Source organism: Grus americana, chromosome 20, assembly GCF_028858705.1.
Source record: "Grus americana isolate bGruAme1 chromosome 20, bGruAme1.mat, whole genome shotgun sequence".
Lineage (NCBI taxonomy): Eukaryota > Metazoa > Chordata > Aves > Gruiformes > Gruidae > Grus > Grus americana.
Window position 1 is genome coordinate 2,253,928 of NC_072871.1, and position 25,172 is coordinate 2,279,099.

The 25,172-nt window shown below is 50.6% G+C and overlaps 1 protein-coding gene across 17 annotated transcripts in view; it reads left to right on the plus strand.

Moving 5' to 3' along the window:
• The window catches only part of EHMT1 (euchromatic histone lysine methyltransferase 1), a 123,960-nt gene extending 106,685 nt beyond the window's left edge, over window positions 1-17,275 (plus strand). For all 17 annotated transcript variants that reach the window (XM_054848636.1, XM_054848634.1, XM_054848647.1 and 14 more), the window contains 9 exons: window positions 417-571; window positions 2,028-2,195; window positions 2,581-2,725; window positions 3,685-3,762; window positions 4,946-5,061; window positions 7,419-7,505; window positions 11,930-12,008; window positions 14,998-15,173; window positions 15,450-17,275. In XM_054848636.1, coding sequence (XP_054704611.1) covers window positions 417-571; window positions 2,028-2,195; window positions 2,581-2,725; window positions 3,685-3,762; window positions 4,946-5,061; window positions 7,419-7,505; window positions 11,930-12,008; window positions 14,998-15,173; window positions 15,450-15,633 — 1,188 coding nt within the window. In that variant the 3' untranslated portion in view covers window positions 15,634-17,275. The remainder of the gene's footprint in view (window positions 1-416; window positions 572-2,027; window positions 2,196-2,580; window positions 2,726-3,684; window positions 3,763-4,945; window positions 5,062-7,418; window positions 7,506-11,929; window positions 12,009-14,997; window positions 15,174-15,449) is intronic.
• The last annotated feature ends 7,897 nt before the right edge of the window (window positions 17,276-25,172 follow it).

Here is a 25,172-nt window from a genome sequence, read left to right on the forward strand (position 1 = left end):
TGTAGCACTGGGAGACATGCTAGCTTTGCTGTGTGTCTGGGTTGGGGAAGCTCAGCTTCTAGCCTTTTCCAGCATGTTTGTTCATGTCTGTCACTTCTCTCGTGGATCGATCCAGATTGTTTTGTGGCTTAGAGACAGACGATTTGCCTGCGTGTATAAGGAAGGCGATGGACCGCTTCATGTGCAGCCTTCCCCATCTTTGGTGCGCGGAGGCGGCTGGAGTGAGAACTCCCTGCTTGTCTGCGCGGAGGTTTCCCTGCCCACCCTGCTAATCCTAGCCAGAAGGAGCGATGTGGGGAAGGAGACGGCAAGCCACATGTTGAATGCTGCAGATGTAGAGCTAAGGATGGTGAAGTCCCAAAGCGATAGGGTTTTAATACACTAAACAGCCTCTACTCTGTTTTCTTTCCCTCCAGGAGGAAAATATTTGTTTGCACTGGGCTGCTTTTTCTGGCTGTGTTGACATAGCAGAGATACTGCTGGCTGCTAAGTGTGATTTACATGCAGTGAATATTCACGGGGACTCACCCCTGCATATTGCAGCCAGAGAGAACCGCTACGAGTGTGTCGTGTAAGTACGGCTCCAGCCCTGCCGCTTCCCTCCCTTCCCCTGGTCACCCCTTTCTCTGAGTGCTGGCTGCCAAGCTCGAGAGATCCTTTGAAATGCCTTTGGCATTTAAGCACAAAACGAAATTGGGATGGAGGGCTTGTTTCTCCTTTGCCCTGCTTCTAGAGGCGGTGGGTCTGAAATACAAAATACTAGCTGCTGCCAGAGCCGGTGTAAAAAAGATCAGAAAATGTGGAGCGGTCCTGGAGTCTTGGACAGAGGGGCTGTGCTCAGCCTGGGCTTCTCAGCACAAAGGCCTCAGGCATCCTTGATTAAAGTTTTTTTGGTTTGTTTTTTTTTTTTTGCAATTAGCGTGGCATAATATGGTAACAGGGCTTTTCCTTTGCTTCATCACTGTTATGAATAAAGTCATCATGTGTACTCACGAAAAGCTGGTGAGTATAAACAAGGGCCAAGTCCAACACCAGTTTCCTGTGCGGCACTTCCATTTCCAGCCTACTTTCCCACCCCATATCTTTCCCTGTGTCGTGGTTTAACCCCAGCCGGCACCTAGCCACTCACACTGCCCCGGTGGGTTGGGAGAGAATCAGAAGGGTAAAAGTGAGAAGTCTCCTGGCTTGAGATAAAGGCAGTTTAATAGGTAAAGCAAAAGCCGCGCGCACAAGCAAAGCAAAACAAGGAATTCCTTCCCCGCTCCCCACGGCAGGCAGGTGTTCAGCCATCCCCAGGAAAGCGGGGCTCCATCACGTGTAACCATGACTTGGGAAGACAAACGCCATCACTCTGAACGTTCCGCCCTTCCTCCTCCTTCCCCCAGCTTTATATGCTGAGCATGACGTCATATGGTCTGGAATATCCCTTGGGTCGTTGGGGTCAGCTGTCCTGGCTGCGTCCCCCCTCAAATTCTTGTGCACCCCCAGCCTACTCACTGGTGGGGTGAGGAACAGAAAAGCCCTTGACTCCGTGTAAGCAGTGCTCAGCAGTAACTACACTATCTCTGTGGTGTTTCCAGCACAAATCCAAAGCGCAGCCCCATACCAGCTACTATGAGGAAAATTAACTCTATCGGGCAGTCGCGGTGCCAAGCAGAGCCCTGCTTCAGTGCCAGCCACTTCTGAAGCAGCTCAAACTCCTCCAGTGGTTTCTGTGACCTGCCAGAGAGAGTTTCAAGCCTGTCTGAAGTTAGGCTGGTACCAGCAAGGTACTTGTCATGCCCGAAGCAAGGTGAGATTTGCCCACAGCTCTTGTGAGTGCCCAGAGCTCCAGTCTGTGGCTTCTGCCAGCGCCTTCCTGTAGAAGGATTCACTGAACCATGCTTAATAAAGAAAACTCAGGTGATTATTCACTACTACACGTTCTTCCTTGTCCCTTAAGGGCTGGCTGGAGGATGTGATTCAGCTCATTTTCCCCTTGCACGGTTTCTCTTGGGGGATGCTTATCCTTTCTTGCTGTTTTGCAGTCTCTTTCTTTCCCGTGGCTCGGATGTCACTTTAAAGAACAAGGAGGGTGAGACTCCACTCCAGTGCTCCAGCCTTAACTCTCAGGTCTGGGTGGCCCTACAGATGAACAAGACTCTGAAAGAATCATCTACTGACAAGCCTGCCCAGATAGAGAAGGTCGTGAGCAGGTGAGAACATGGCTGGCTTTACTCATGGGTCATGATATAGAGCCCCTGCATGTGGGTGGCTGGGCGCTGGGTTTAAGAACGGACTGTAAGTGCATGCTTAGCTTTCTAAACTGGTGTGAAGGTCAGTCTGAGCTTAGCAAGAACTAAGCACATGCTGATTCAGACTGTGGTTTTTAAATTCATCCTCCAAATGGGAATATTTGCAAGCACAAAGAACAATCTCTAAGGCAGGGTGGAAAAAACTGAACTCTGTTCTAGCCTGAATTGCTTTCAGGCTTTGAATGCTCAGTGATCAAAGACAGCAGTTCTGCCCCAGGATGGCATTTGAATGGCCCCTTGCTCGGGGGAGCTTTTCTTCTGTGACAGTTCTTTCTCCCAATGACAGAGACATCGCCCGGGGTTATGAGCGGATCCCGATTCCCTGCGTCAATTCAGTGGACAGCGAGCCTTGTCCTAGCAACTACAAATATGTTTCACAGAACTGCGTCACCTCCCCAATGGACATTGATAGAAACATCACTCATTTACAGGTGAGGGATTGTGTGCGTCCACATGGTTTTTCCTGTGCTGGTGTGTGCATTCAGAGATGTTACGGTGCACTGCACCTCAGAGCAGGTTTTGCATTCAAACTGGGAATGTCTGCTCCTAATATTGCCATCAAATTCCAGCTAAGGCTGTAGTCCTAAACTCTTGCTCTAGGAGATGGGACTCTGCTTTGCTTCACTTACAAGACTTAATCTAACCTCTTCGTTCAGCTGTGTGCTGTAGCATCAGCCATCTGGTGCTGGCTGATGTGGCTCCTGTTTATCCTTTTCCTCTGTTCTGTAGTTGGAAAGTTAGTGAGTTGTTGGGAGACCCTCCTCATGCTGTCTTCCTCTCACTGCAGCATCCATGCCAAGGTCTTCATTGTGATACTGGAAGTCCTTGAAAGGCTGGGTCATGAAAGCAGAGGTGGGGAAGCGTAGGGTGAGGGTGACCCCTCTTTGGGCACAGCTCTCAGATGGCTGAAGTGAACTTCCCATGCCCAAGCCCTGTTGTACAGCAGCTGGTGGTGGGACTGTGTTGGCTTGGGGAGTGCTGAGGAGGCAGCTGGCTGGAGCACCCGTGTGGGAAGAAGCAGCAGGGGAGGGCTGAGACACCATGTTGTATCATCTCCCAGCTCTGGTCCCTCCTTGGAGCTTTTCTTGTCCTCAAGTGTGGAGTACAGCTCCTAGAGCATGGAGGAAGGTTTGTAACAGAGGGGGGACATCCTCTCATGGGACACGGAGGTGGCTCAGTATGAGCCTTTCCTGAAAGCCGGAGTCCAGTGGCATTTTTACTCCATTATTTATGAATGCCAAAGAACCGATGAGGCTGGTTATCCTTCTGAGTAACAAGCTGCAGCAGGAGAAGGCGAAGACTTGTGGTTTCCTCTGTGACCCAGTCGCAGAAGTTGCTCTTTCAGTTACGTGTGAGTGGAGCGGAGTTAACCTCTCTTCTTCTCTTCCAGTATTGTGTATGTATAGACGACTGCTCCTCCAGTAACTGCATGTGTGGCCAACTCAGTATGCGCTGCTGGTATGATAAGGTGAGGACACAGAACCTCCTCTTGGGTTAGACCTGTGTTTGCGAGCTGAACTTTGTACAATTCAGGGTTTCTGATAGTACCTTAACTACAGTTCCTTGCACAAGTCCTCTACTTTTTGTTTTAAAATGCCTCAAGTTGTAGTGTCAGCTTTGAGGTGTACGTGATAATAACAAAATGCGTACTCAGGGAAGCTTTTCTAGTGTTATTTATTTGTGTTACTGTCATGCCAACTGAGCCATTAATTATGCCCGTGTGATAGAAAGCGTTTAATAATCCATGCGTGAAATCAGCTTCCGTTTCAGAGCAACGTAGACAATGCTGTAGGATGTAAACACGGGAAGGGTAGTAGAGAGATTTTTTTTTGCCTGCTTTTATTTATTGTGATCTTTCCGGATGAAGGCAAAGTAAAGATGTTTTAACTGCAACTTTGCCAGAAACCTGGTTTGTTTTGGGTAAGTATGCTTCAGTCCTCCAGGGAGGTTTTGAGGTTAGTATTTGGACAGGTTCTGTAAGATCAGAAGTTCTGTAAATCTCTGCAAGTTTCTCCCAGGGGGAATATTGGCATCTTTCTTTGCTTTGTAGCCATTTTATTTACACTTTAATAGGTGATTACATCTTTCAAGCCTTAAAAGCCAAATTTGTTAAATATGATGAACTGCGTCTATCGCTTCCTTAATCCTATATGGTTGGTAAATAATTGGCTTGTAGCTTTTTTGGGAGTGTTACTTGGGAAGATAATGTTCACAAAACTTGGTTGTACTGGCCTTGTACTCTGGAAGTTTAGGCTTTATTCCAGAGACAGACTAAGCATCTGCTTCTCCCTTCCAGCACTGCAAAACGATAATAATGATGATGCACACCATTATTTTTTTTTTGCACAGCACTGTAAGATATTATTTTTGGTGGCGCATAGGCTGATGCTAGGCAGCAAAACTCTAGACTGTTTCTCGCTGTTTGTCAGCTGTCAGTGATAGTGGCGAGTGTGCCGCTGTCAGAGCAGAGCAAAACCACTGCAGAAGTTGAGGTCTGATGCTGGTTTTGGGGAGGTCGGGGCATGCCTCCACCTTGGGGTTCTCTGGCCTGGTTTTACACTTGGGGGAATTTCTGCTCTTGGCCTGCCTCTGGTTTGGAGGGGTCACAGGAACAGATAACTAACCCAGCCTTGAATGCCTCTACTCTTCAGGACGGCCGACTCCTGCCTGAATTCAACATGGCTGAGCCGCCGCTGATCTTCGAGTGTAATCACGCGTGCTCGTGCTGGCGAACCTGTAGGAACCGGGTGGTGCAGAATGGGCTCAGGTGAGAAGGAGGATCCAAACGCAGCTTATCTTGGCAAGACCAACACCAAACCCAGGAGCTTCCTGGCTCTCTAGTCTCAGCTCACCCATAAACCCACAAAACCCAGGACTTCCCGAGGTGATACGGAAGTTGAGGCAGGTGCCACCACGCAGTGGTGGGATGCAAGTGGGTTCCTGTGTGCTGCCGGTGGGAATGAAGTGGCAGCGGGTTGATGAGCTCAGTTAATATTTGCACCCTGCTCCTGCCACCATCATGTGGGAACTGCAGCATTCTTTCATCAGCCTGACCATAAACCATACAAATGGCTTGTGGGTTTGCACGAACAGCTTAGATGTAACTTCTCATGTGGAGATCTGTGAAGAAAACAACAGCAACGGAAACTGCAAAGCTTTAATTTGGAAGATCTTGTAAGTTAGCAGCCTATATTAGAAATATAGGCCAGCATGCCCAGACTTGGCTGCTTAAAATTTCCGAATTACTGGCATGACTTCCCCTGAATTGGATACCTGAATACCTGTTGGCCTTGGTGCTGCGAGGCTGTTAGGGTTTTGGTGCCAGACTAAAAATGTAAATGGTTTGTTTTGGACCTCTGCTATGGAGAAGTTTGCCACTGCACTAAATGTATCAGGACAAACTTCAAAGGAGTCCCACTGGAAAAAAGACTTCTGCAAATTTTTTGTAGTACTGACAACACTTTTTTTTGCAAGCTTTGTAGTTTCAATGACATTTTTCAATGTTAAAAATAAGTAAGGAAGAAGCTCGATGTGTTTCAACAGAACTTTACCCCTCTCTGGTTTTCCTTGCCAAGCTCCAGAGCTCCGGTGTCTACGTGGGTGTTTATTTAGGAGCTGTACAGCTAGAGCTGTTGCTTTTGCATTTTTGCCTTGCTAAAGTGTTTTTCTGAAAGATGGGAAGGGTTTGGGAACCTAACCATGAGAGCGGCTCTGTTGGGAAGCTGACAGTCAGGTCAGGTGCTTGGCAGAGCTGTGCTTGAGGTCCCTGGGGAAGCAGCGGAGGAAACCTCCAGCGCTTGGGCTGCAGCGTGACACATGGGTGCTCCTGCTCCATTTTCAGTGCTTCCTTTATCAGATTTGCTCCAAATTAACTCTGCTCGGCAGCGCACATGTTTCCATCTGGCAGGCTGAACCAGCTCGGCCAGGAAGCTGAGATTGGAGCTACGGTCCCGCTGCTGCCAGCGTCAGCCCCAACAGCAGAGCCTGAACCCGAGCTCGGCTCTCTGCTCTGCTGTGATGGATGGGGCAAAACATGGGGAAGCTTCCTCAAGCCTGGAATACTTTTTTTTATATATATATATACACATATATATATAAAAAACTGGTTTCTCTGAGAGCCATCGTTATCATGAAGTCATATTTTGCCCTAGTGAAGGCTCCAGGACCTGTGAGCAAATAGAAGAAAACGCACAGGTCCTGATTTGAGCTGACGGTGCGAGGAGGGAATGGGTGGGGGGAAGAGACGTACTGGAAAAAGCAACAGGGTGAAGTTAAGGTGAGCATCGGATTTCTCTTTATTCCGATAACAGCATTGCTGAGAGAGGGTTTTAGTTCCCTTGGGTACAGAGCGAGCCTTCCCTAGCCCTGGAGACTGTTCATCCTGCACTTAACTCAAGTTCTGGCTGAGCAGGAGGCAGAATGACTTACAGTATTGTTTCTCTGCCTATAAACTCCATCAGTAAAATTCCACAGAGCAGCTATTACACCAAGAAGTTTCAAGTTGCAGCGTTTCTTCCTTGTCTTTCAGCCAGGGAGCTGGATGTGATGGAGTAGCTAAATGCACTGGCCTGAGCAGAGGGCAAAGGGATCAGAGCACTTAGCTGAAGGTGTTCTTAATTCACCATAAGCTCCCTGCCTTCCCCCTGCAGCACCCCTCCCTGCAGAGCTACGCTGCCTTAAGTCCCCTTCCACCGTCCCTGCCTTCCCCGAGCGCAGGGTGTGCGCATGGAAGGGAAGAGAAGTGCTGGTGGTGGGATTCTGGTACCCTACGTGTAAATCATCAATGGCGTAACCACACAGAGCATCCAGTCCCATACCCTCCTCCCCAGTCCCTAGGTGCGCACCTTGCAAGGTGGAGCAGGGCAGGGAGAAGGGATTGATGGGCACCCGTCCCTTGTCCCCAGGCAGTTTCCATCCGAGCATCTGCCCGCACGCTCAGAGCAGCAGTGGGCATGGAGCGTACCCACAGTGGTGCCAGCATGAGAACTGGGGGGGTTGAATACTGAAAACACCTGTGAGTTTTTGCTGGTGGAAGGTTGCTGGTTTTTTTGCTCATCTCTCCAAAAATCCTTTGTCTTTCTGTGGAATGGTGCCATTAACATGACTTCGTTTCCTCTCTTGCAGGACTCGATTGCAGCTTTATCGGACACAAAAGATGGGCTGGGGTGTGCGAACAATGCAAGACATTCCACTGGGAACCTTTGTGTGCGAGTAAGTTACTCAGCGTTCGTTAGCTCACGCAAAAGCATCGCTTCCCGAGGGCCGGGGTGGTTTGCTCCTCTCACACAAATCAAATTGGCATTGAGCCGAGCTGCTTGCCCTCAGTCAGAGGTTTCCTGATTCCATTTCCTGTTCTGTTTGTCCTTTTCCTCATAGTGTGGAGTTTCCCCACCCCTCTCTGTCTTGCTGGGATCTGTGCTCAGCTCTCTTGCCCTTCTGAAACACAGGCAATGGGGGAAAAATGCGTTTGGGTTGTGCTGCAAATGTGCTCAACTCGTGTTCGCCGTGGATATGGGACACTTAAGGCCAAGGCAGTATGGAAGAGCTTTTTTATACGGATCTTTTTCTGTTTCAATACTGACCTCTCAAGAGGTTTTCCAGTGTCACAGCTCTGGCTTTAATCTGATTCAGCAAAACAGTAAAACACTTGGCGTTAAGCACATGTTTCGGCCCCGATTCAATAAAGTACTTAAGAACAAAAATGTTCAGATTTATGTCAAGTGAAAAAACCGCCTGTCGAGCCCCATGGTTTTTAGACTTTAAAGTAGTATCTGTACTTTATTAAATATTTTGGAAAGTGTTTTCTTCATTGCAATACTACAGTGAGTTAAGACCTTTTAAATAAGGCTGGACTCGTGTGCTTCATGGGTTGTTAGAACTAGTTATTGATGGTTTATAGAATTGAGGTGGGGAATTGAGGAACATTATTGCAGAATTTTTTAGAAAAATGAAGGAAAAGAAAAATCTGCAGTGAATCGGCCAAGTATTTCTTCCATGCTAGGAGCTGCCAGACGATAAAATGGGTTTTTTTCAGAGGCAAAGCTTAAAACTGCTGTTTGTGGGGAGTGTCTCAAGGCTGTCCTCAGGTGGGGCTTCCTGTCAAGTACTGAAGGTCCCCGTGTCCTGGGTCAGCACCCAGAGATGAGCCAGAGCCTGCGAGTAAACTGCTCCCAAAGAAAAAAGGCACTGACTTTACCAAATCCTACTGGAATGCTAACACGCGGGAGGAGTAAGCAATGGTGAACAGCCCAAGGAAATGGGGCAGCCCTGCGCAACGGTGTAATTAAACACAGACGGGGTGTGTTGTAGAGCACATCAGAGCTGATGGGGTGCAGATACCACAACCATGCTTAACTCTTCCCTCCACCCTTGCCAGGAGCTGCTGACACTGTTTCAGTGGCAGGCACTATCTTCCTCATTATCTAAATGAGCTGCATACTAAAAAACTGAGCTAATTTATGTCTTGCCCATGCACATTCCTCCTTGTCTCCATCACTCACACACAGACATTATTTACTCAACTGACCGACTCCAGTCCTGCTCCTCAAGCCAGCTGCACTGGTGCCCGTCCTGTGATTCTTTATGGGCAGTCTGTAGACTTGGTTTCTTCTTTTCCTCATCTCTGGCAAAGAAAGCCTGCTGCCAGCGGTGCTCGGGGGCTGCTTGCACACAGCAGCTCCCAGGATGGACTCTCACGGAAGAGCATTTTATGTTAAACATCTGGATTAGAGCCCTGAGCAGGTAGTTGCTTTGCACAGAGGTTATTACTCTGCTTTGGAAGGATGATAGTTGTATTGGTGTAAGGATAACTTTTATTTCATAATTTTTCATGTATGCCCGCATGAGGGGCAAGTCTGGAATAGTTCTCATGATGCTTTTATTTTGCAAAACTGCAGGTCCCGACTGTTTCTGGGTGTAAATGCCTTTTTTACAGACATACTGCTTTTCAGCCTGCTCTGTACTTCACATACCTTACAACTTTTCTCTCTAATCACACCAAAAATGGTTTTCCTTCCCGTTTCTGCTCGCAGACTGTCCCTCTGGCAACCCGCAGCAGCTTCTGCAAGGAGCATTTAGCAGTGCTCAGAGCAGTTTGGCAGCTGGGAGCGAGGCTCTGCCAGCGCGGTGGCCAGCCAGCCCTCCCTCTGTCCTCTCCAGGGCTCCCCAGACCCCAGCTGCTCCAGATGTTTCAGCTCCTCCCGACCCTCCTACTGGCAGCCTCCAGTACCTTCAGCATGGTCCTGGAAGCTTAGTGAGGGGAGACGCAGCAGCATCGTCCTCCCTGCCCCACTGGGCTCCTGGGGAGTTTTTAGGCTCTGCCGCTCACAGATGCTTGGGAGACCCGTGTCCTTGGTGCAGGTTTCTCCCCGACCTCCGAATTTGTTGGTTCTCAGAAGCTGCTGTTGCTCACCCCGTGCTGACGTTGCTGTGGGTTGTTATGAATCTGTTCTGTTCATGTTTGGTTGTCAGACGGTGTAACTGCTCGTTCTGGAAAGGGCACAGCTGGGTAAGGGCTTTTATCGGAGGGGCTGTGAATTAGTGGGATGCAGAAACCAGAGGTTTGTGAGGATCTGATCTGTTCCTTTTGGTGCATGTCCATTACGTGGTTTTCAAATATTTAATTTCTGTACAAAATAGTGATGCTCCAGTAAGATACCATCTGCATCGAGCCAGGTTATTTTAGCCACACCTTCAGCCAGAGGAGCCCCAGGCGTCCTGTCTCCCACACCCTGTGGAAAATGCTGGAGCCTGTGCTAGGGACTGCTTGTTGCTCCCAACTTCTGCATGGAGTGTGCTCTGATCTTGCCGTGATGAGTGGCAGCGTGAAGCTCTGAGATGTAGTTACTTGCCATCAGTGTGCTGAACATCTTGCTGAGAAAAAAGATGCTGGCTTGACTTTTGGAGTTCTTGAATGAAGGAGCTGATGCTCCTGCTCTTTTTTTTGGTAGGAACATGTACCTCTTGCACATCCTTCCATAACTTTTGGCCTGGGAAGTTAGGGAAGCGTTTGTATCTGTAAGCGGTCCTGGAAAGGAAATGAGTTACAGGAATAGTCTTTAAAGGAACATCAAAACAACAATTTTTAGTTAGATTGTGGTTTTTTTGTTTCACTGAGTAGTAAACCTGAAGTGTCTGTCCCTGAGCAGAGTGCCTCTCCGTGCAGCATTATTCAGCTGTTTCTCAGCTGCTCTGGCTACTGTGCCATGCTACAGCAATTTCTCTCCCTCTCTGGCCATCATCTTCCTATCGCTTTAGGTCACCAACGAGCGTGTGATTTCCAGTAATGCCGCAGCCTTACAGGAGCGCTTCTTAATAAATAACAGAATGCAGCGGGGGCAAACAGGAGGATCACACGCGGCGGCAGCCTCTTGCTCTGGCAAAGCAACTTGGCCAGATCGCTCGGATTTGGGAACTGCAGCCAAATGATCCCTTGTCACGGCGTGCGTGGGTCCTCTCCAGGTTCATGTTTCGTGGCTCTCCTCTTCCCTGGCCCTGGAGTTAAATGCTGCCTTGAGCCACAGGGGGAAATGGATACGGTTGGTTAACGCTTTGAAAATGCCTTGAGAGCTGCAGAGGAACGCTGTGATAATGGCTGCTGAGCAGGGAAGTCTCTGTTGATGCTGAGAAGATTATTTATTCGTATCGTGAATCCTTTGCTTATAATTAATTAGCGTTGCATTGCAGGCCGGGAAGACTTACATAGCAGAATCTACTCTGCTGGTGCTTCTTTCTCGTATCCTCCCTCTGGCTCAGTACCTCTCCTTGTGTCTCTTACTTTGACTGCAAGCAAGCCAGGGCAGGAGATGTTGAACCTTCACAGTCCAAAACTGTTTAAGATGGAGACGGGGAGACAAATGTGGGAACAGCGGTGCAACGGGGACTCCTACAACAAGGGGATTTGCATCAAAACCAGCATCTGTCTGGGGTGTGAAAGGTGCTGTGTGGATTTAGTCCTTCCCAGCAAGCCAGGCCAAGCAGCACGTGCTTCGCGGTGCTCGGAGGATGTGCCTTGCACCTGGTTTTACAACAAGGTGGTTGTTACTGGGATCACAGCTCTGATTTATTCTGCTTCAGGAGGGATTGAGAAAGAAGCCTAGAGCCTGCCAGGTTAGGTTAGACCTAAGACTTCTAAAACAAAACTTTTTAAGGTATGTAGCCAATGTAGTCAGTCAGAATACCCTGGAAAATACAGGAAGGACAGATACAAACATTTTGCTTTGGGGTGTAAACAGCACAAGCATTGCAGTGGTGTATGGGAGAGCCAGGACGTGAGTCTGATCATGAACATAGGAAGAATTGGATTAATGGGTTGATCTTGGCCAGAAAAGAGATTTGCAAAAGGAAACATAGTCCTCAGGAAAAAGTAAATTTTGTTGGAAGTAAGATTCCATTTCTAATATTAAAAGTGTGGCCCTGGAAAGATGGAGTTTGGAGCCAGAATCTAGCTGCTCTAAGTTGGCAAAGCTGAGTTTGTCGGGTGGCTCTGAGACGACCTACGTGCACTGCTAAGGCTGTGGGTCACCATCTGCAGCTGGGCTGTATCCCTTTCTTTCCCTCTTCCCAGAAAGAGGTGTTTAACCTCAAGCTTGTGATTGCATGAGCATCTTATTTCTGCCTTTCCTCTTTGTCCGCAGGTACGTTGGTGAGCTGATATCTGATTCCGAGGCAGACGTCCGTGAAGAGGACTCCTACCTCTTCGACCTTGACAACAAGGTACTGTATCTGAAGGTGTCTAACGAGACAAACCCGAGGTCTTGCCTCTCCAGAAGAGTAGAGAGAATATTTATCTCATCTTGATGTACAGCACGACCTGAAAGCCTGCAAAGAGGAGGACTGCATCCTCGCTGTGTTTTAGTCAAAATGTAGAGTGGTTGAGGTAAGGCTTAGGGCTTGTTAAAACGATAACAGAGCCCAGCAGCCCTGGGCCACCACGGTGCGTGCTGCCCACACCGGTTTTGATGCAAGATGCTTTTCTGTCAAAACCATTTGGTTATCCTGAGTTCAGTCGTTCAGGTTTTGACACTCAGGTGTGTATATGCAGGCTTGCAGCTGTGCTGATTGGCAGCTCTGTAAGTTCCTCATAAAAAGATGAGCTGAAAGACTGAAAAAAAAACCCCTGTTCACTTATAAAGGGATCCATCAGATACCCTGGCAGGGACTTGGTAGTCATCCTGCGCTGCTCTGCGCAGGGCTGGTCTCAGAGCAGAAAGGTTGCTTTGAAAAGTGTGATCTAAAGCTTTTAAGCAAGGCCATCACTTCAAACTTGCCTTGGGAAAGGAGAAGAGGAGAAAGGTGAGTTGGGGACTCCGAGAAGTGGGGTGGCTTCCAAGGAAAGCTGTAAAACAGTCTGTCTTGTTTCTGTCATCAGCTAGTGACAAAGAAGCTTTGCTTTATTTTTTTGCCTTTTTTTTTTAAAGCGACACAGATTCAACAACTGAAAAAAAAGATAAGCAATGCGTCTTGTAGTCAGTCTGAAAACAGAGGGAACAAACCGTAATTAAGAAGTTGAAAAGCAGCAGGGACTTCAACCTGGTTTGTTGCCTGCCTGGGCCGTGCCTTGCCTTTAGCTTAGCCTCTGCCTTTGCTCTTCCAAGCCTTCAGTGAAACAAGGAGGGAGACCTACGTACAGGCACAAGCACGGCACCTTTTTTCATGGTATCTTCAAAGTGGTGCATCTGTAGAAAACCAGGCTCCGAGTCGTTGAGTGACTGTTAGAAGCAGCCCATGGGGATGGGTGGAGGGGGGCAGGGCAGAGCCAGATGGGTCCTGTGGCCGCCTGAGTGATGGGGAGTTATTAAAGGTGGGAACCCCAACCCTGGGAGGGGCAGCCTTGGGGTCCTGGTGTGTCTTGAAGAAGTGGTTTGTGCTGTACTGAAAGAGAGTGGTGAGGACGTCATTTCCGATGTCCCTGTACCCTGAGTTGTCACTCGAGGCCATGTGCGTGGTGAATCGTTCAGGTCCTGTAGTTGCATCCCGTCCTGTGTCTGAACGGGGGCGAACATTGAACAGCCAAAACTTACTGCCATTGCTGGGTCTCCAAGCAGGAGACATGGCACAGCAGATACTCTCTGGTATCTCTTCAGCTCATTAAAGGAATAGTTTTCTTGTCTCTGTACTGGAGAGCTGGAGAAGACCGTGCTATTTCTGGGAAAGACAAGGCTGAGTTTCAGCTGCTGTGGCTGCTTTCTGTTGGTGTTAAGCCACTCCTTCCCGCTGCAGACCCATCCTCTGCAGTCCTTGCTCGTGCACGGGGCCCTGCTGTGTCCATGGAGGAGAGGCAGTGGTCGGGGCTCTCTGCGTGTGACCTTCTGCAGGCAAGAAGGGCTTTCTCGGGGCATCCTCCCTTTTGAGAAACCCCAGTGCTCACGATGTCCTGAATTGCCTTCTGGTAACCCTTCGTGTCATGGTTGGTGATCGTTAAAAGCTATCTGAAATCCTAATGTCATAACGTCCTTCCACTTGAAGCACTGAAGATTTTAGGTGTAAGAGGGGAACGTGGACATCTTCTGCATAGCCCTTTCGCAGTCTCCTCTCTCTTGAGAAGGAGCCTCATCTCGCACCAGAGCAGGTTCCTGGTTTCTCTTCTTCCTCTCTACTTGCCACCATGTGACTCTTGGTTCCCGAAACCCTTGTAGCAAGGAGGGAAGCAGTTTGCTTTGAGACTTGTCCTCCTCAGCAGCTTCACAGTGAGGATGCTGCCTGTGGTGGTCCAGGCAGGAGGCTCGTTCCTCGAGAAACACATCTTGACTTCTGTGGTGGAGAGCTCGGATATTTCCAGATGGTCGCTAGACGTGGTAGTGGGTGATGCTGTCCTCACCAACCATGATATTTCCATGGTTAAAAGCAAGAGGGTGATGGGAATTACTTAAAATTGAAATTAGAGCCAGTAACACTGTGTGTGATGTGGGACCATGTGGGGTGATGCCTCCCCCAGTCGTTGGGACGTCTTCCCTGGGCTCCTGTACCAGTTGGGTGGTGTGATCTGGCACAGCTCATCCATTAACGATTGCAAGGTGCTTGCCCAAAAGGGAGTTTGAGCACCGCTAATGGATCCTTTTGCTTTTGGCCTCTTTGCAACTGAAATTAGCTACTGTAATTAAAGTCTCTGCTTTGCACAGTCATTCTCTGCTGGAATAAAAAAGCCCTGAGGGGAGTTCTTTTATTTTCAAGGAAAACAAAATATTACTGCTCTGTGGGCTCTCTGGAAAGGGAATATCCGTGTTCTCACTTTGACTTTTATCTGCAAAAACCTGTGTTTTCTCGAGGCTCTGGCTTTGTGTTTCCTAGCTGTCATGTTCAATTAGAGGACAGAACAGATGCCTGTTCCCCGATCCAGTGGCTTTTACCCATAAGGTGTCTGCACCAAACATCAATCCCACCACTCCAAACCGGTGCTTTAGCAGAGCAGGGCTGGGGGAGCTGACGTGCCAGCCAGTGCCACGGGCATTTTAAAAGATCTTTGGGCTCGTGGGGGCAGAGTGCCGTGCGGCAAACTCTGTTTTCCGGGTACTGTTGAATATAAAAGCATGTGTGTTTAGTCCTCTTAAACCTGCAGCGAGTGTCCTGCCCTGGTTGTTGTTCTTGTCGAAGCTCTCCAGAGTGGAATGACCAACAGTTCAGTCATTTGTTTTATTTAAACAAGTAGCAGTAATAATATTAAACCCAACCTCATCTAATGAAAGCTGCAATGTTTCTCCTCCAGGACGGAGAGGTGTACTGCATAGATGCCCGTTTCTATGGCAACATCAGCCGCTTTATAAACCACCTCTGCGAGCCAAACCTCATCCCGGTGCGAGTCTTCATGTCGCATCAGGACCTCCGCTTTCCCAGGATCGCCTTTTTCAGCACGAGGCATATAGAAGCTGGAGAAGAAATCGGGTAGGTGCTGTCCCTGGGGCTGCATTTCCCACAGGGAGCCATCGCCTCGCGGGGGAGGGACCGGCTGGAGAGGGACTAAAGCTCTGCCGCTCTCCGGGCTGTGTCCCCAGGGTTCCTGGGGATCCCACAAATGTGCTCTGTCCCCTGAAACCTCGCAAAAACCCAAATTGTGGCAGCACCGAGGACTGCCGATCCCGGCGTCTTGCGCCGATGCACGATCCCTTTTGCTCCCGCGTTCTGCTTTGCAGTGACCCCGTCTCTGTCTCTCTCTTGCAGCTTTGACTACGGAGACAGGTTCTGGGACATCAAAGGCAAATACTTCAGCTGTCAGTGCGGTTCACCCAAGTGCAAACACTCGAGCTCAGCGCTGGCCCAGCGGCAGGCAAGCACCTCGTCCCAGGACACGCAGGAAAACGGGCTCCCCGACACCAGCTCTGCCACAGCAGCCGGCCCCTTTTGAGGCTCCGCTCCCCAGAGACTGACTTGTTTTAACCCTATAGAATCACATACTGTCTGAATTTCCATTTAAATATAAAAAAAAAAAAAAAAGAGAAAAAAAAAACCAACCCACTCAAGGAAAACCAAGGGTTCGTGACACTTAGGGCTGTGCCACCGACTGTTACTTGAGGAATAAGTAAAAGCAAATCCCACCTCCGTGATGTTGTTCTCCCCTCCCCGGTCCTGGAAAGCTGCTGGTTTTCACAGTTGCGTGTGGAGGGGTGGCTGTTGCGTTTTTTTTTTCCCATGCGAGCTGTCCTGGCCTCCGTCTCTTAATGTGCTAAGTGTTGTCAGAGCCAAGGGAGAGCCGCCCGTCCTCCGAATATTGTTAATTGAATGGATCGCTCATGCCAAGTCATCTCCAGTTCACTTGTAATAAACTTTGAATACTTGATGGGACTTTCTTTCTAAAAGCCGGGGGGAGCGGGGAGGGGGAGGGAGGTGCTGGCGTTTGGGTTTGCTTGGCACAGCCCCGGGGCAGGTTCTGCTGGTTGGTTTTTGTTGGTTTGTTTGGTTTTTTGGTTGTAGGTTGTTTTTTTTGTTGGGGTTTTTTTTTTAATCATGAATTTCTCCCACATCTTGCAGAACATTGTGGTGGGGCCTTTTCTCTAGGAGCTGGAGGGCATTTCTAACAAATGCCCTCCTTGGTACCAAATCCACCGGCTTTTTCTTTTTTGTCTTCCGATGAGAAGAAACCCACAGTCCTTGCAATCCCTTTGGTCCCTGGCTGTCCAGAGATGCTTCCCCTGAGACCCTGCTCCCTCCCGGGCTTTCTCCGTTACAAACCAGCTCTCGTCTGCGCCGCTCGGCCGTGTTACTGTCTCAGTGTTCGGTTCATCCATGGAAGGATTTCCCTCTCCCCGTCGCATTAGCGGTTTTAGAAAGGGAAGGTTGAAGGGGATTGTACAAGACACTAACTTCTTAAGAAAATCAGTTTTGGTTTTTTTTAAAAAAAAAAAAAAATAAAGCAAACGATATATATATTATAGAGAACCTCGACTCCTCGCGTCCGCCGGCTGGGGCGAACAGGGGACAGGACATGTCACGGCAAGAAGATCCCAGATGCCACCAGCTCGTCTCTTCCCATCACTTTTCTCAACGCTGGGCACCTTCGATTAATTTTTAAGCCACATGCTATGAGGTTTCAATAAACTGATTTATTTTTTACCATTTCCAAAACATTGGGGACTAGCATTAAAAAGAAAAAGAAAAAAAAACCACAAAAAACCACAAAAAACAACAACAAAAAGAAACCACAAAACAAAACGGTGCTGATTCTGGTGTGATTTTTGCTCACCACGTGAATATAAACTATCAATTGTATAAAAAGAACAAAGTGATTTTAGTATAAAAACGCAGGAAAAAACACAAAACTTTTTTTAAATTGTTAGTATTGTAGTGTGAATAAATTTGCCATCACCTTTTGTGTGGTGGCTGGGCAGGTCATTATCTTAATTTTTTTTTTTTTGCATATATCTTTAAATACTGTAATTAGTGCAGTAACAGGTTTTTTTTGTTCATCTCTTCTAGAACATTCATAATGCCGTCATGTTTATTATTATTATTTTTTTTCTGTTAATGTTTTTGACAGTTTTAAAGGAGCAGTCTTTTGGCTCTGATCATTTTCTTGTTCTGTTTTCAATGAAATCAATAAAAAAAAAAAAGAAAAAAAAGTGCTTTAAAAGGAGTTTGGCCTTTTTATCTGCCTGCCGCGATGCCGTGGGACGGGGCGGGTGACATCGTGGGGGGCCGGTGCTGGTGGCTCTGGCCGGGGGTGAGCTGCTCATCCTTGGGCTTGAAAGGAAAATGAAGAAAGCAAAAATGATAAGAAAGGAAGGATAAGGCAGCCTGACTATTTGCTTTTTGTTTCTGGGGGGTTTGGGGTTGGGTTTTTTTTAGATTTTGTGTAATTGTTCCGATGTAAAGTCATCCAACTGGGGAGGCTGGGCTCTCGCTGCGGGGCTGGCAGTGCCGGTACCCAGCGCCCTGCGGGGCTCAGCGCAGGCTGCGAGGGACCCGTGACGCCTCCCCGGCACCTGCATGGAGGCAAATGGATAAAAATAAAATAAAAAAGGCCAAGGAAAGGGGGCGAGGGGGAGGCTCTCCCACTTGGGAGCAAACCCTGGGGTGCTTCCCTGCGACGGGAGGAGGCGGCAGGGAGGAACCGCGGGGCTCTGCGGGTTTTTGGCTGGGCCAGCAGCGCCGCGCGGGGCAGGGGCTGGCTTTGGGGGCTGCTGTGGGGTGCATGGGGTGCACGTCCCCGGGGCGGGGGGGAGCGGTGTCCTGGGGCGGGCAGGGGCTGCGTGACTAAGCACAGCCACCGCGCGTCCTCGCCGTCAACCTGCATCGGGAAAATAAGCGACTCTCTGAGTCACTGCCAGTCAATAGCTCATAAAAATATTCATAAAGGGTAGGAAAAGCCCGGCCCGGTGCCAGGCGAGGGTGGGAGGAGCGGGGAGGGCTTCGGCCACGGCCCCGCACGCTCGCCCACCTCTCGCCCACCCGGCAGGAGCCTTCGTCGCCCGCAGAGTCCCGGAGATGCCCTCGTCACCCTCGCTGACAAGTCGGGCGGCTCGAGGGCAGTTGGTCCGTAAAATGCGACGTCTCGAGGTTGGGTTGGTTCGCTGAGAAATGCCGGGTTTGCCGCTGGAATTGCGAAGGGTGCCGATAGGAAGAGCCGGAGCTGATGGGGAAAGCGAGCGGGACCCTTCAAGTCACCCGTGTGCCCTTGCACGTCAAAACCGTTTAACTACGGGCTAATACTAATTATAATAATATGTCCCAATATTGTATAATTAAACATTATAATGAAAATAATATGCTTTAACTGGAGGTGAGAAGTAGAAAAAACCCCAGAGAAATCTAAACTCTGAACGTAACTTTCCCCAAATCAGTTATTTTCCTGGGGTTGAGGTGGGAGACACTCGTGTTTTCGGCGGCGCGTGGGGTCACGCGATGCTGGTCCCGGCTGCAGAGAGGGTTGAACACCGCCGGCTTGCACGTAGTCACAGGTAACCCGCAGCGCTGCTGGGTGATGCCTTTGCTTTTCTGTGCAAATAACTGCAAATCAGACAGATACCCACATTTAACGCCCCACCGCATTTCCAGAGGTGAGGGCGAGCCGAGAAGGGCTGGCTGGTTTAACAGGAACCCCCGCAAGGCCAGCGGGGCCCCGGCAGCTCCGGGGACAGGGGAGGCAAAAGGGTCGTCGCTGCCCCGAGCTCTCCCGAAACAGCCGGCGTGGAGCTGGGGGCTCTGGGTACGCGGGCGAAGCCCCCTCGGCCGCTTTGCTGACCCCGCTCGACCGAGGGCAGCGGCTTGGTGAGATGGTTCGTTTCCAGGGATGCACCAATTTTCACGTATTTTCCCTGAAGCTGCTCTGTCGCCGATGGCTCCTCACCGACTGCTGGTGCCAGCCCTTCGCTGCGCACAGCCCGGGCTGCCCGAGGAGGCGTCTGTAGCTCCGATTCTGCTTTTGTGTAAGAGAGAGCTTTCTTTTCATTTAATGCACCAAGAGCATCTGCTCGGGGTTTTGCTCTCGAGCAGCCGGCAGTCGCTTTGCTCGCGGCAGTTACCAGCACAGGAGGATTTCTTTGCCTTTTTGCCCACATGAGATGCGAGGCCTTGCACCCATCCTGCGCAGGGCCGGGAGCCTCAGCAGGCAAAGAAATCATTCATTTGCCTTTTCCTGGGGATTTTGGCGTTTGCCGTGCGATGCTTTGGGGCGTCCCCACGGTCCCTCAGCTGCCCCGGGGAGCGGGATGGGGGCTGGCTGCTGGGTTTGGGTGCCAAGCTCAGGCAGGGCGCGGGGCTGAGCTGTGGGGGGATGTTGTGCACCCTGCAGCATCCCACCCTGGCCCGCACGGCTGGGAGGAGGGTAACAGGGCAAACCCCCCCATTTCACAGAGCTGGAGGAGACGCCACACAGGGGACATCCCTGCTCCCCTTCTTCTTCCCCCTGGACCCCCCCCCAGTGAAGGTCGGGGACCCCCGGGCCAAGGTGGGGGTGTGCGGTGGGTCTGTACCAAGCTGGGTCCCGCGCACAGTGCTGGCACTGCGGGACGGGGTGCGACGGCCCTTTTTGGGGTGCTGCACCGCACTCACAACTCAGGGCACGTGGGGGGGGGGGGGTGGGGGGGTGGTGTGCTAATGCACTGCAGGAGCAGAGCCGGGCAGTTTGGGGTGCCTTGTCGGGGGGGGCCGGGCTGTCGCACTGAGCCGGGCTCCTTCGTGCAGCCCTTCCTCCTGCACCCCGCTCCCAGTGGGCATCAGCTCCCCTACAGCTACAGGGGAGCGTCCTACGGGGGCTGGTCACCTGCTGCGGGGCCGACGGATGAGACGCGGCTGGATCGAATCCAGCTGCTCGGGATCACACGGCATTTCCCCGTGCAAACCCTCTACGCACCAAGCGGGTCGCGGAGCTGGTGAGCTCGTGCCGGCTCGTCTCTCCGGGGGCTGCTGGACGTGGGGGGGGTGTTAGAAAGGCACCCGAAAGGCAGCATCCGTCACCCTGCAGCTGAGCTGGGCCAGCAAAGCCATAAAATGACCCTGAAATACTGGAGCTGATCCGGCTTCTCCTCTTCATAGACTCTGTCTCTCCCTTCGTCCCGCAGCGGTCACCTCCCTCACCAAGGAAATGTGAGTGAGGGTGATGGTTATCCCACAGCCCGGGAGCAGCAGGTGAGAGTTATAAAATCTCCATAAATGCACGATTTCACCCCACGTGTCATTGCTGAGCCTTTGCCAGGGCTGGAAGAAATATTAGTTTATCTCGCTGATAGCACAGAATATTCCCTCATCTGCCGAAAGAGCTCCCTTATCGCCCTTTTAATTTCCTTTCTAGTGCTACGGGGCAGGATGAAAAGCCACAGGCACTATCGCTGTTGGCAGGGAGCGGCCTTGGTGTCCCGGCTGCTGGCTACGAGCGCCTCGCACCAGGCTGAGGTTCAAGTTTAAAGTCTGCAGATGGGCTGGGAGCAATGGAGCAGGAGAGGGGAGAGGTGCTGATGCCAGGACAGGTTGGGCTCAGCCCCCTGGTCCCTTCCCCAGGCAATAGCACTAATTGACTAAATGCCCAGAAAAACCAAATATTGCTTAACGCTACCTGTGAGCGGAGGTGCGGTGCTGCCGTTTTAACTGGGAGGGGGAGGCTGAACAGGGTCAGCCCCGCGTCTGAGTTTTCCTGCTCGACTCTGCCTTTTAATTTCTGTTTAACCAATGCGAGAGTCATTAAAGAAGACTCGGAACCTGACGACTGCATTAAGCAACTGCTGGGGCTCCCACTTTGCCGGTGGTGCTGGGCGGAAGACGCGGCAGGACGACGTCTTGCTGGATGCATCTGCGTGCCGTGGAAGGTGGCAGCGCCTGTCAGGGGGAGAACAGTGCCGTGCCAGAGAAACCAAAGCCCCCGGCCCTGTGCCAGGGAGCCCACGGTGCAATCTGCTGCTCCCGCGCAGGATGCGGCTCACCCCGTCGAGACCCAGCGCCTCGTACCCAGCCTGGCGAGCCTCGCTGCTCCGAGAGCTGGGGCAGAGCCGAACCCTTGGGCTACCTCTGCTCTTACTGCAGCATCAGAGGGACCTCGGCAGCCCTTGCCCATGCCTGTGCCCGGAAAATTTGTGTTTATAATGAATAAATGCCCTCCAGCCCCTCCGGGATGGGTGGGGAAGTGGAAGGAAGGAAACTCGGGCAATAAGAGCGTCCCGACCACGTTACACCCTGGTCAGCACGTGCTCCGCACTAGCAAAGGTGGCCGAAACACTTGGGGTTTGTTAAGCAGCTCTTCGCCATCCTTTCTCTTGGAGGCCTGAAGGGTTTCCAGGTACTGAAGGTGAAGGTCCTGGCCCCCTCCCTAGACCTGCTGGGACCAGGGGGTTCACGCCCCAAGGCTGTCAGTGCTGCTGGGAAGCCATCACAGCCTGACGTTTGGCTGGGATTAAATTCATCGTTACAGCAAACTTCTCCAGCTGACCTGGTAGGAGCAGGGCACCAGCACGGTAAGCCAAGACTTTGTTTAAATACTTGGAGCTCTGCTATCTAACAAGAATGACAAGAGATTACATTAGGAAAAAGGCTGGCTATTTTAAGAGGGATCCATTTGCCAACTTTCCTGGCTGCAGAAGTCTTTAATGCTGCTGCAGGAATAGAAAGCTTTGGACACACGGATCCTACGCGCCCAGTTAACCACCGAGGGTGGGTTTGCAAAAGGCATAAAATGCCTCTGAGCCCAGGCAGAGCCAAGTGTGTCCTGGGCTGAGTTAATCTGAAGGAGGCGGCTGGGGAGCAGGGGGGGGATGGGGAGCTGTGGGGACACCAAAGGATCTACAGCTGCGTTTTGCATTTGGGATGGTTTTCCCTTCCCCAAGGAAAGGGGGGAAAGGGTAAGTGCTACCAGCTGGCCCTCTTTACCGCCCGAGCAATTCCCATCCCCGGCTGCTGCCGCCCTTCGGGGATGCTTCCAAACACCAGCGCTGGGGAGCTGCCTGCTGGTGCCCGACCTGGGCTCTGCTGTGTGAACGCAGGGTCAGCGGGACGCTCTGTAGCTAAATAAGCTGGAGCAGAGGTAAGATGAGGATTTGTGGTGTTGATAAGGTGGAAAATATGAAGACTTTTTTTCTTGGGCTGGAAGTCCTGTCTGCTGGGGAGTTGCTTGCTGTGCCGTGCCTGTCCTTTGAGAGCCCAGGAAGGTGGGTGTCTGGAGCCCACTGTGCCGAGGATGTAAAGCACCTGATTATGAAGAGCTTCCCCTGTCCTCTGAAGGAGCCTCCACCTGTGTTTTCAGAGTGAGGTTGATTTAAGTGGTGGTGTATTTGTTTGTGATGTGTAATAAGCTTAAAAAAAAAAAAAATCAGCAATACTTGTTTGAAAAGCAGAACAACATGCAAGAAATCACTGAGGTTTTTCTTCCTTCTTTCAGAAAATACAGTGGCAATGAAATAGCAGTGATGGGTAAATAATAAAAGCCTTCTATGTGGCTCCCTTGTACTAGATAAAGTGTAAAGTCCCACTGGTGCGGGGCTCAGGGTAGGCAGAAAATATTCCACCTGAGCAACAGCAATTAGTGCACTTGGCTTTGTCTTTGTTGTGCTCTGTAAATATAATTCTGAACAGCAAATAAGCAGATAAGCTTTACCCAGACATAATAAGATGAATATCCTTTTTCTTCTGCCTCTGCTGGGAAGAGAATTTCTCTCTAGTTGTGCAGCTGTTGGAGGAAAATAGCTGGAATAAATTGCCTGGGAATTTGTGAACAGCAAACGTGGCCTGCAACATTAGCAAAATTACAGTATAAATGAGTAAAAAAGGGTTGGGGAGAAGATTCTTATTAATATCATGAACATCCCTTTGACACAGACTTGGGTTGGAAGAAGTTCAGGAACTTTTGTGGCACAAAAGCATTTTGTTTTGCTGACGGTTGTCTGTGCTTTCCCCCCTGCCGTGGCAGGGACCTGCTTTTCTGCCCACGGTGCAAATCTCCCCGAGCAGCTGCAGCCCTTCTAGGGAGAGCGGGTCGAGTAGGTGCCCGATGGGATGTTGGAGCCGTACACTTCGGGGTAGAGAAAGAGCAGGAGTTGATGACTCAGTGGACAGATACGTGATGCTCAGCATCAGCACCCAGTGTATGCACAGGGAAGTGCCAAGCTGCTGGTTTCAAATGGGAGGTAAAAATGAGTTTAGGCAGCTTTGTGCTGATGCGCTTCCTGCCTCAGCTTCCCCCTGCGTTTCCTTTGGGTATGAATGCTCTTCTTGAACTCAAATGTTGCTAAACTGCTCGGCTCTGAGACATGAACGTGCCCTGCTCTGCCCCAGGGTGGGTTGCGTTTGGTGGTGGATGAGCAATCCCCTGCCTTGCCTCTTACCCCATACGAAGGCTTTGTACGTTTTAAGGAGTTCGCGCACGTGAAGTAGTGGCATGGATCCTCCTACCCACCCCTCTACGCAGTGCATCTTCCCAGTAGCTGGGAGATATCTCTTTGCCTCAGTTTCCCATCAGTGAAATGGGAATAAAACTTGTGTGGTCCTCTCTGCTCCTGCCTTGCCTGTGGGCATTTGCAAACCTCACCCCAAGTCCTTAACAGCTACGGAGGTTGCTGGGTCCCGTACGTGCCCGTGAGAGGGGAGACCCTCCTGCTCTTACCTGAAGACAAATAGAATAGAAAGCCAGGGATTTGGGGCAAAACTTGCAAAGATATTGGGGGCAATGGAGTCTAGTATAATACTGGGTTTTAAGAGGACCAAGTTTCTTCTGTAAAACTAGCCTGGAAAACATACTCAGTTGTTTGGGCAGATATGTACTTTTAGTTAATTTTTTTTTTCTGTGAAAGCACTATTGCAAACTTCCTTAACTTACTGCAGAGAAGGAAAGAAAATACCAAATGACCTGCAGACGTTCCATCCTTGTCTCTCCATGCGACGTATCTGCTGGTAAAGGTGGCGTTAAACCCACAGGCTGAGTGTGCTCTGAATTCAGCGGTCTGGCTGCTGGATACATATCTATCTCTGTGATAACGCGCAGCCTCCCGTGCTGCTGCGCCAGGCACCTCCCAGGACACAGAGACCTCCCGGAACGGCTCTCCAGCTCTCCCGTAGCAGGAGACCCAGCAGCGCAACGTCTGCTGTTACAGACAAGCCATCTCCCCAAATCCAGTGAGCTCAGCTTCAGGGCATGATACTCTAAGTGGTTTCAGTGCAAAATTTCAGTTTTATGCAGATTGATGCGCTGCGCTTTCTACGAGGGTTGTGTTTCTGTATGCCTGGAAGGTGACTCCTGACAGTGCCCTACGCATCTCTTGCTGTCTACCAGAGTCCAGCTGCAAAACTGAAAACGTCCAGCGCCTGCTCCCAGACGAAAGGTGCCAGCACTGAAAGGCGTTTCTGGCCTGAAACCTCCCTCAGCGCCCGTCGCACAGCCCCGCTCACGTCGGGGCTCCTAGCCACCTAACAGCGCCCTGTCCCTGCACCGTCGCTGGGAGCCCTTTGCTGGTATTGCAGCTCTGTTTCCCGGAAAAGCACTTCCCAGACCTTCTGCTGTTGCACCGAGCTGCTGTCTGCTGCCTCTGCATTTGCCCTGACGATGTGTGGAAACCTCTGCTGTGGATAAAAATGCACGTTGTTTTGGATGAAGCCTGGATCTCAAGGTCTACTGGCCTATGCAAAATCAGTTTTTTCTGGTTATTTGCAATGTCTCCATAATTCTTCATAAATTGCATGCAAAAAAAGAGTCAGACAAGGGGTGCGCGGCTTGGTTAAGCACAGATTTCCCCCGTCCTCCCGCACGGGGAGGAAGATGCAGCTGCCCAGAGCAATGAGCTTCCCCAGGGCAGCTCCTGGTGCTGAGCCCTCCTTGCAGCCGCGCTGCCTGCGTGATCCCGGTGTCATCGCTGCCCCGTGGACCCGGACCAAAGGAAACTCGCTTCTGCGGTGCCCGTCCCCTGCTGATGCTGGGCAGAGGCTGGGGACAGCAAAGGGGTTGCTGGGAGCTGCCGCCTCCCCAAGCTGTGA